General features: G+C 33.7%; 1 protein-coding gene across 1 annotated transcript; it reads right to left on the reverse strand.

Annotated features, from left to right (window-relative positions):
• LOC18604531 lies at positions 5192-10329 on the reverse strand. The gene is made up of 5 exons (XM_007037061.2): positions 9692-10329; positions 9009-9572; positions 6987-8261; positions 6817-6887; positions 5192-6105 (listed from the first exon to the last, which is right to left on the reverse strand). The coding sequence occupies exons 1-5, from the start codon at positions 9773-9775 to the stop codon at positions 5811-5813; spliced, it is 2289 nt and encodes a 762-aa protein (XP_007037123.2). The 5' UTR covers positions 9776-10329; the 3' UTR covers positions 5192-5810.

An 11746-nucleotide genomic window follows, 5' to 3' on the forward strand; every position in this document is an offset into this window, starting at 1 on the left:
GTAACTGTAACTGAAACCCATTATGTGGATATCAAAGTAGTGATTTTATTACATATATGTGACCATTGAAGCAGTGGGTTGTATGACTATTAATAGTTTAATCAAACTTATTCTTAAGTATAAGGTAAAGGAAAAAGGTATATATGAAAAGGTACAAGAGAATAAGATAAGAGGAAAAATGTGAGAAGAGAAACACTTGTACTTCAGGAAAAGGTTAAGAGAAAGACCTCTTAACTACCTCCATATTTAAGCCACCCAAACTCTCCAAAACATCCTAATATGAAAGTAACCCATAAACCCTGCCTCTCGATTTCTAACACCCCCGATTTTCGATATGAACTAAGTTAATTAAGAATAATTTATGAAATATATTGTGCCTTGAAGACTTTGATAATATGTTAAGTATGCCAAGTGTATGGGAGTATGCATATTGACACTTAGGCAAAATTTTATTAAAATATGTGATAAATCCTATAGCTTGAGGTTTTGAATTGAATTTGATGTTATAATTGAGAATATATGTACAAGAAATATAAGTTAAAATAGTTATGTGAATTGTGATTTAAGCAAGAAAGTTTTTGGGGAGTTAAAATTGGATTTCTAGAAGTTTGAAAGATTGAAAATTTGCCTACAAGGGAAAATGTATCAATACATTCCCCAATGTATCGAGACATTCTTGGCAAATGAACAATACAAGGCATGTAAGGGATTTTCTATCAATACATTCTTGAATGTATTGATAGATTTGATTAAAGATGAACATCTATCTATCAATACATTGTCCAAATATATTGATAGATTTGAAGCAGAGAGCACCTAGGGGGGAAAGTATCAATAAATTTCCCCCATGAATAGATACATTTAGAGCAGTGAGCATTTTGCTTGAAATCTATGGATACATTGCCTCAATGTATCGATAGATTTGGTCAAAACCCATGCAAATGTATCGATGCATTCCTAAATGTATCGATACATCACCAGGGAAAGGCAAAAATAAAAGGGCTTCGAGCTGTCCACCAATTTTAAACAAACCCTAAACTCTCTCTTTCTCTACCACTCCAAAAACCTTAACCCTTAAAAAGATTTTTAAAGCCATTTGGGGTAGATTGGAGCTTGGGAAATGCCTCTAGAGGTAATATTAAATGTTTTCACCGATTGATTTTCAATTTAATCGATTAATAACCTAGAAATCTAATTATTCTAGCTTTGGTGAATCCGCCTCGATTCGCTAGAATTTGTGAGCTTAGATTTGTGCAATCCAGCTTCTAAGATATGGATTTAGATCATTTTTTAAGAATTTGAGCTTGAATGTTGAATTGCTAAGAATTTAGTTATTTTTGAAAAGCTAGGTATTTTCAAAAGCCAAGAATTAATTAATATTTTGACGTCTGATGTGTTCTAAGGGGGAAATTGAGTTATTTGACTCGTTGGAGAGCTAAAAGATGATTGGAGGCTAAAGTTGAGCTTGACAATGGAAGCACCTCCGATTTATCACTGTGAGTGGGTTTAAACTAAAATGCATGTGATGCATGATGCCTATTAGCGGCACTGCCATGGTACGAGAATATATGTTTGCCTAAAGGAATGTGCCTAGGCTAGAGAACAAAAAAAATGTATGTGATTATTTGTTGTGATTGTGTGCCTTAAAGCAAGCCACATAGTGGCCTAGGTTGTGTGAGCCTAGACTAGGAAGTCTAGAAGATATGATGAACATCTAGGAGTAGATTACCCAAGACAATTGACCCCTTGATGGATTATGAGCATTTGATGTCTTAGAGATTTAGTGGCACTTAGAATCATACTGAGCTTATAAATGATTGAAGCTTGTTGGGTATGAATTATGATTAATGTAGGCATATGGAATGATGAAGGCATGATGGCCTCGTTTGTGGATATGTATTTCATCTAATGGGTGAATTTCGGTCATTGATTTGATTTGAAGTTAAATGGAGTCCCATCCCTATGTGACCTTGTTCTGTGCCTGTAGGGCTTTAATGCCACCTATTTGAGAATACTTTGAGTGATGCCGTCCGTTGGGGATTACTTCGGATGATGACTTTGACTCTCCTCCCGTTGCTTCAGCACATGCGTGATTTGACTCCGCCAGTTGGCCACCGTTCATGATTTGATGATGTCCAGGGGAGGACTACTCTTTGGTTACGATTAAGATTGTGAGTGATATGACATAGCCTTGGATAGGCTTAGATAAATTTGAATTAAAATTGATATGATACCTCGACGACTAGGGTGTGTCATGGAGAATGAGTTTTAATGACCTAAAGAGTAAGCCTAGTGATTTGTATGATATTGTGGAGACTCCTTAGGGATGATGATATAACCTTAACATTTGAGATGTTTGTGAAAATGTTTGGTTGCACAAATACTACATTAAATATTTATTTGTCTAATATATATATGTTTGATTATCTACACCCCTCAATAAGTACTAGATGACTCATTCATTTATTTAGACCATGTGCAAATAAATAGGCCACAAGACTACATGGCAATAGTTGTCCATTGACAGACCAATTTTGGCATCCGATAGGTCCCCACCTAATACGTCCACTCCACTACATCTATCATGATCTTCTGTTTCGTATTTGGTTTAAATTTATATATACGCACGCTATGCTATTTGAACTTATGTGAGGGTTGTTATGCACAAACCTGATTTGATGGCCAATGTATGGCCCATGCATATTATGTATAGATTATGTGCCAAGGGGCAAACTAAATGTATTTGAATTTAATTATTACATGAATATATGAGAATTTGGAAAAACCCTTGGCTACATATGTTTGGTTTGAACTCTAAGGCTTGCATGGGTCTCGCTAGCTTCGCCTGCTGGACTTGTGTGTCGATCATGGACCCTTAGGCTGGGTCATGACATGATTTAGGTTACTTCACTAATATTTGCAAGAAATATTTGTCTCGCTTGTTCTAGTTGTTCCATGTGAAGTAGTTGTTCCATGTGAAACAATTATTCCATTTATTTTAGTTGTTCTCATTATGCTTTGTATAACTTTACACTTGCGGCTAGGGGTGGAGTTAGCCAACTTTTATTAGAGGGTTAAAGAAAAAGGAATAAGGGTTAAACATTTTAAAACTTATTTGTTGAACTTAACCAATAATTAAAAGATTCATAATAGAAAATAATTTTATATAACATGTAAATCAAGAAAAGAAAGACTTACAATAATCTTTTAGGAAAATTGTGCTCGAATATGTTTCTTGAATTTAAATTCATCAATTATTAATTATGTACTGAAAAACATCTATTTCTTTATTGAGTCTTGGACATTTTGATTCATATTGTTCTTATTCACGAATTGAAGCATTGAGGCGTGGTGGCTCAAGTGTAAGAGAATCATTTGGACGATTTACGCTTTTTCTTTTGAAGAATTTATCAATTGCTTTCAACTTACTATACTTTAATCAAACTAGAAAAAAATTAATGCAAATCAACATTAAATATTTTTATTTTTTTTATTTAAACTTAAAATAATAAATATAAGACTATAATGTGTAAAATATATATAGTTAAATATGATATATAGGATTAACAATTTTTTTATATAATTAGGATTATTTAAAGACAACATATTCAAGATAATTTCCTTTCAGCTAAGTATAAAATGTAAAGCACATAAAAAAGATAAACTCAATATAATTTCCTTTTACATAATTAGGATTAATAAAAAAATGATATATTGATGAAATTTTAAGTAACAGTGTAACACTATAATTTATATTTGAGAACTACATAATAATTTATTAATTTTTAAAGATTAAAATCATAGAAAATAAAATTCATATAACAGAAAAAAGAAAAACGTGGCAAGTAGAAGATAGAACCCACATATGACATAACAAAAAAAATGAAGAAGAGTATGGTTGATGATTCATAGAAATTTGAAGAAGAAAATCTATAGAAACTTAAAACATATGAGCAAATAGAATAGAAATGAAAAAATAAACAAATATAAATAAAAATAATAATATATATTGAAAAAAGAAAATAACAAAAATTAAAGTTGAGTGAGACATGTAAGTCTTTTTTACTCTTTATTTGTATTAATTATTAAATGAAAATTAATTTGAGAGGACTATTAAGTGAATATATTTAAAACTTTAAATTTTTTATACGATATAAAAAAATTTAAAAAAATTTGGAAACCTAAGGAGATTACGCCCCTGCTTGAAGTAAACAATTCTTAAAGAAATAATAAATTAAAAACCAAAATTAATTATCTACAACAAATAAGTAGGGAGTCAAACAATGCATATTATTAATGATAAGGTAAAAACTATGAACATAACAAGAAAAGGACGATGAAATCTGTTCAATTCTCTAAAATTCCAAGAAGGGATAATTCTTTAGCCCCCAACTTAGGGAATATGGATGTCAATAGGCCTTGAAAATTTTGTAGCTTGGTATGGAGGGATTGTGGCTTGCTGTTTATTTGTTCTCTGCTTTCACATTTTTTGGTGAAAGTTTGATGGAAACTTGTGTCAGGGTGAAATTTTGATGTTTACATGTAGTGGTTTTGTTTTTGTTTATTTATTTTGGGATTATGTTTTGATATTTAATAAAGGAGATGTTTAATTCATAAAATTATTTGATTGAAATAACATAAAGGCAGGGATGATAAGTTTGTGATTATATCCCTTTATTATAATAAAACTTCTTATTATCTCTCAAAACAATTTAAGAAAAATGTAAAATTTCCTTGTACCAAAAAAAAAAAAAAACGAAACTGCCAGCAGAATATCAGCACTGGATTTCTTTTGTTTGTTGCATAATTGGCTATGTTGAAAAAATAGAATTGAAGAGGGTAGAGAAGTGCACAGAAAATTGTGTAAGCATGATAGATTAAACAATTGGTGGTTGTGATGAAAACTGGAGATGCTTAGGGGTATTTGTGGTTAATGAAAATTCTTCAAATGCTCAAAAGACCATTCTAAAATTACTTGTGTATAGCTATTGGAATAAATATTTTAGTTTATTTGATTAGTTCAACGAATGGATCTTCAAAAACGCATTCAAATATTTGATTCATTGATTAATGCATGATCTCTCTACTTAAAAAGAACAAATAAAAAATTTATCCTAAAAAGCTACTTGTTCCTAGTTGTTACATGATGGGAGAGGTATTCTGGAAAAATAGGGCTAAAAAGAGTTGGTTATTCAGAATTTAGTTGAGAGTAATTGATTAAACATGAACTTTAATGAGGGTCTCACCCTGCTGTGCCCTGGGTCTACCCAAGATAAAACTAAACCAAAGAGTTTGCATTGGCAGGCTAGGTATCCCTACTTACAACCTTCAAAATATATGTCCATTAACATTTGAAACAAAACATATGTACCACAAAGATAAAATTAAATTAAGAAAACAAAAAACTATAGACAATTACATACTCCTTCAAAGATCCACCAAATGTGCATCGAGAAACTCGAAGCTAAGTTGGATGCCTTTTAGGAGCTTGTGGTGATACAAAATACTTAAATGGACAATTACTTGCTTAAGCCTTCCATCCGTGACTGTTGCAAGGCATGTGGTTAATATTATATAGGGTCATAAACATGTGCAGAGAAGGAAACCGGTAGCAGATGCTGTTGCAAGGATAAGAAAATTCCAGAACTGAAACTTTTGTTGCAACAGGAACCTGCAATTGGAGTTTGTACCTCCCTGTTCAGAGTTAGGGAGTCCTGAACGTCTATGCAAGCTGTTGTTGCTATGGTTCAGTTTTTGTTGCTTTGAACCTTTAATCTGACCCCAAAAAAAATTTAAAAAGGGGAAAAAACCTATGCTCTCTTCAGACAAGTTCTCCTTTTCTTCCACCTCAAATTTGCCATTTTCTCAGCTTTCCACCGTCTAAATTTTTCTCGACTCCTCAACCAGTCAGAATAATCTTTTCCCGGTTGGCACTCAATGAAGTCTGCTAAATCATCAATATCAGATGAGTTTCGAGAGCCTTCTGATATGCACCTGAGAAAAATCTCACCATTGCAAGTTCTCCCTGTATTCTCTTCTATGCTAAGAGCTGATTCAACATGATTCACAATAGGCGAATGTTCTAAACTTGTACTAGAATCCAATCTGCAAAATGAAGAAAAGGCTATCAGATATTTTTGTAAAAATACAACAATAACAGATGTCCAGAAATTTAATCTGGAAGTGTGTCAGTGGACTCTAAATAACCCCAAACAGTGTTTTGACCTAACCAAACCAGGAACTGAGTCTCCTTGTTAAGTTATTACACTTTCCATTATTTCCTAGAAGGATAGATAGCAACAACATAGTTAGGCTTCCAGTGGTCACAAAATGGTTAATGTGATATGACAATATAAATTTTCTTGAACTCCAAAAGACTAGCAAAAAAACATAGTCTAAGACCCCTTTTGCGAAGATGAATGAGAAGAAAGCAGGACCAGAAATAACTTTCCTAAAATAACTCATTCAGCCCTGAATATATACTTTTCTAATCCTATTCAACTCATAAATCCCTGATCCTTTTTGTTCCATCCTACTATTAAACCTAAAATCCTAAACTAGAACATATATGCACCATCAGCCAAGTAGGCAGATATCATGCAACCTATCCATACATGCACACAGAAGGGAGGGAAAGCAAGATTCAAAATGTCTTATTCAAAGGACTGTCAAAGACTTAAAATTAAAAATGAATCCCTGAAATTTATACTGATAAGCAAAATTTTAGGAAAGTGAAAAGAACAAATTTGCTCAGTTACACACTTGGCATAATCAGCAATAACAAGCTAATATGATAAATGCAAAAATTTCACCTACCCCAAGTACAACGTACGAATTTTCTGAAATTTTAGTGCAACTGCTCGGCTAGATTTTCGGCCCGCAAGAACCTGAATCATTATTCTCAATTACATTAAGAACAGAAGCCAAAGACATAATGAGATTGACAAAACCACAAACAAGAGCGAAACCATTGGTATCAGCTTTACCTCTCTAGCTTTATGGCAAGATTCAGATTTTCTGACTTTACTACGAGATTTATGAGATGAAGTTTCTACCCCTGAGCCAAGTAATGATCCCAAAGCATGTAAATCACCCTCTTCGAAAACAAAAAAATTCAATAGTATCATCAGTGTAAATATGCAATTCTTAACTAGAAAATCAAGCCCACTAGCATAACTTAGCGACAACAAGCCTGAAAAGTGAACAAGCATCCACTTGAACTTCTTATGCCTTGTTGGCTGAATTTCCACCATGTCATGCAAGAACTTTTGAACTGGTAGACGAACACTGAACTGTTGAAAACAATTAAAAGTAGCCACCAAAAAATCATATTCCTTACTTAATGCAACGTTTTCCAATGTTTTCAAAGACCCTGAATTTCTGCCTTTTGTTAGAATCCTTACAGCTTGTAACATTGAACTACTCATTAGCTTCAGTATAGATGCAAGAAGACAAATATCTTGAGGACTAGTATCTTCCTTTTTATGCAGTAAAGTGTCATCAACATCATCAGAAGAACCCCTGAGTATTATGCAGCTTAAGATAGATAGAATTTCATCTCTAGAGGATTCCTCAATAACATGAAGGCTCTCCTTTGTGTATGCAACAGAGGCAGCCACCAGGTCAGACCTTGTTTTTAGCAAAGTATTGCTCAAACACGAATTCCATACGTTTTCACATTTTGTGATCAGAATATGAATTTTCTCTCTTGTGGCTGGCAAAAGACAAGATTCAAAATCCATCTGACTGTTACTTGCAAGAAAATGTGATTTCACAAAAGAATCATCATCAACTATGGGGTAGCCTTTCATGTTCAAATTGGACATGTGTCTGGTGTACAAGGCAACTGACCTTTCAAATGCTGCAAGGTATGATCTCAGTTCACTGCTTATTATCATATGCTCGAACAATATGCCACTTCCAATGACCTCAGAAACCAATAAAATTAAATATGCCTGAAACATTTTCGGTGCAGACAACATGATGGGGTTGAGCAGCAATGACAAGGCTGTAGTCAATGTCATTTCAGGAACTCTGAAATTATTGTCAGGAAGCCAAAATAGCCTATTAAGGAAATCCTTAAATGCTTGGTCATCAGGAATAGAGAGAATAAAGTGAGCAGAAAAAACCTCCAGAACGCTTCCAATATTACCAGGGCCAAAGTGACGTATGAATAGAAATTCATTGACACAAGAGAGAGAGTCAACAAGCAAAAGGTACTGCCTCACTGATTCATGCGTCAGAAGCTCATCTGCAAATACCTAAACATGGTACTTTTAGTATTAAGTCCTTTTACTGCTTAAAAATATAGTCTAATAGTAAGCTTTTCATGGCAGCAACCTAACTACCATAAACTATCCATGATAAAAACAAAATCACTTTAAAGAGTGTAAATAAACTCTAGAAACCCCAAAAACAAGCCAATCCTTTAGTTTGACTAATTGCCCTATTTTCTGAGCATAACTGCCACCAAAGAAGAAATACTAGTTCATGCTTAAGTCAAGTAAAAACTGAAGTAGCAGAGTTTAACTAGGCAATACAAAAATATAGCTATATGCATACAAAGACTAATATCAGCAGTCTATGAGGAAAATTCACAGCTAAGTACAGAGACCAAGAACAAGGTAATGTCCCAAATCTCATTGATAAAAGAATCTAATAATGTGAGCCTTGTGATACTTTTGAATATCATGGCTAAACATGAAAGCAGCTTAATAAAGCAATACATGGCAAAACCTAAAACTTAAGGTCCTATGAAGAAAGGGGAGGGAGGATGATTACCTCCCTCTCTGGTAAAACAAAGCAACTTTACTATGAATATATCTAGCTATGCTTCCATCAAAACTATAAATGTTGTTTTTTTAACTCTATGGTCAATAACAAACAAAAAACCTACTTGAATCAACTATTGCAATCTGCGGAAGGCATTAACTTTACAGCAATTGAATAATTGGCTTTTGAATCAAAGCATGTGCACTCTTAATATTCAAAACAGTAATCAAAGTTACCTCAAGCACAGTACACAAGATTGCATGGAATGGATTACAAGGTTCTAAGAAACTTATGGAAGTAACCAAGTGCTCGAAAAGCGAAGTAGTAGCATCATCATCCACATACATACATTCATGCGAAACCTCCTTTTCAAAATTAGGACAACTTTTTCCATTCCCTCCCTTTAACTTCACAGAAACACATCTCCTTAGTATCCCTAAAAGAATTCGACCTTTTTCAATAACAAGCTTCTGATCCAACACAAGTAACTTGAAAACAACAATGCAACATCTCAAAAGCGAGGTTAGCTCTATAATAGCGGCTTTAACATTGACATGGAAGATTGATTGTCCTTGAACTGGATGAGCAGAAACATCATTCAAACCAGAGAATAATTCATTGAACTTTGCACCGAGTTTATCGAATAAGACATTGGACAGTTCATGAATGTCTTTGAATTTGATTTTGAACTCGTTCAAATTGAATTCCGTCTCGGAGAAATTCAAATTGGATTCAGAATTGGAGCAGCCCAAATTAAGCAGTAGTAAATACAAGCCTTCCATTGTCTCTGGTTTTAGACCCTAAAAGCAACCCAAATAAAATCAGTGAATTGAGAGGAAAAAATTACGAGAAAGAAAAGAACAGAGAAAGAGAAAATGAAAGAAACAATTAAAAATATGGAACGAGAAAATTGGTGCACCTGTGGAGAAGAAATGGAAGAAATTAGGGTTTGGAAGTCGAAAAGACAACTCCTACGTTTCTTCCTGCCTCTTTTTGGACCCATTCTTAGAATCAAGACCCCCAAACGGAGGAACCGAAAGTGTAGTGCGAATTTTTGCCCAACAGAGCTATGATTCGCAGCCGCAGGGCATCGAGAAACAATTCCAGGCCAGCTTATACCGAGATTCAAGAGGAGAAGATGAACAATTTCTGATTTTCAATGCCTCTTTCTCTTTCTCATTTATTTGGCTTATTTCGTACTTGGGGTTTCTTTTTTTGCTGTTGTCCTTTCCTATGGGTTCTATCTTGGCGGGAACTTAGACCTTTCTTCTTCTTCTTCTTCTTCTTCTTCTGTTAATGGATTTTCACGTATTTAAACCCAAAAACAAAAAGAAACAGACGAGACGAAACAGAGGCGCCCTCATAAAGCATTAGCAGTGGGAACGATCAGCCATGTCCCTCTTTTTCTTTCTTTTGTCAACATATTTAGCTTTTCTCTATAATACTCCTTTTCCATTCACTTGTGGACGTCAAAGGGGCGCACCAAATTGGGACACTTGCAATAAACCTGGACAGATTGTTCGTGCTAGTGAAGCGTGTAGAGAGCGTCATAGGGATATCCCCAAGTCTCACACTAACTAATATTATGGGGTTTTATTTGATTCTCTGCTCATGTACTGACAAGCTATTCCTCGAGCTTATTGTTTTTTTTTTCATTGACAAAAGCATATCTTTAAAAAATAAAACGCAAAGCCAAAAGGGTCTTGTTTAAGATCATTGGTGAACACTACAATAGGACTAATAAAAACTTGTTGAATAGGTTAACAGGTTTCGGAGCTTATCCAATTCTTGAGGAGTATTCAATTTTTTCAAACATATTAACTCTTTTTACCGTGCCTAATAACATTTAATTGAGTCTCAATAATGTTCCTAGTATCGTAAATTGCATTTTAAGCATAACCATGAACATGAAACTTCAACTAAACTTAGTTGAATCTCTATTTAAATTTGGAATTTATATTTTAACCACAGTCTAGCTTCTAAAAGGATAACATTACCCTGGTGAGCCCATTATGTTGGAAAATGCTTGAAACTTAACATTGGAGATAAAAATCACTTTTTTATAAATGGACAAAACCTAAAAAGGAAAACTCATAAACTTTTGATGTTGGAAAAGCAACTCCTTACCTCTAAAATGTTGGAAAACAAGTTTAATGGTTGAAAATCATTTGTTCCTAAAGAAAAATGAATTTAAAGCTTGGAAATGAGTTGAGAGAGTGAAAAGTAGAGGGAAAATCACTTGTTCTTGAAGAAAAATGAGTTTGAAGCTTGGAAGAGAGTTGAAAGACTGAAAAATAAAGGGTTTTGCAGCTGAAATAATGAAGGGAATGGTAGGTCTCTAAATTTGAGCCTTATTTATAGTTTGAAGTGTGAAAATACAAATTTACCTTTTATTTTTTGAAGTCTGACGTTGAAGTATCGATGCTTTGGGTCTAGGTCTTGATACTTTTGAAATATAATGGTTATGTTTGGAGTTTTTCAACCAAAGTCTCAAAACTTCTTGTGAAAGTCTCAATACTTTCTTCCTGGGCAATCATGTCTCAATACCTCATATGAAGTCTCGAGGCATTATTCATCCCATGAATCAAGCCTCGATACCTTTTAGCCAAGTCTCAATAGTTTTGCTCCTAAATGCTTATTCTAAGTGGAAAATCAAGTCTTTTAGCCTCATTTGGATCCCAATTTTCTTGAGACTCATTTAAAATCATTTGGAGGGTGTTCTTAAGCTAAAAAGTGTTCAAAATCATTCATAGAACTTTAAATCCCTAACTCACCAAGTTAAGTTACACTTCCTATCCTTTAACTGAAAGGTGGGATTTCATAGCACACAAGCAAGATTCAATTTTTCTTGAATAATTATAGCTTTTTTAGTCAACTATTTTTCTACAAATCGTATTTCTCAATTATTTCTACCCATTTGGACTCAAACTCATGTGGAACTAATGCACAATGAATACATTGAAAAAATCAATTC

The sequence above is a fragment of the Theobroma cacao genome, chromosome 3 (genome assembly GCF_000208745.1).
Source record: "Theobroma cacao cultivar B97-61/B2 chromosome 3, Criollo_cocoa_genome_V2, whole genome shotgun sequence".
NCBI classification, from domain to species: Eukaryota; Viridiplantae; Streptophyta; class Magnoliopsida; order Malvales; family Malvaceae; genus Theobroma; species Theobroma cacao.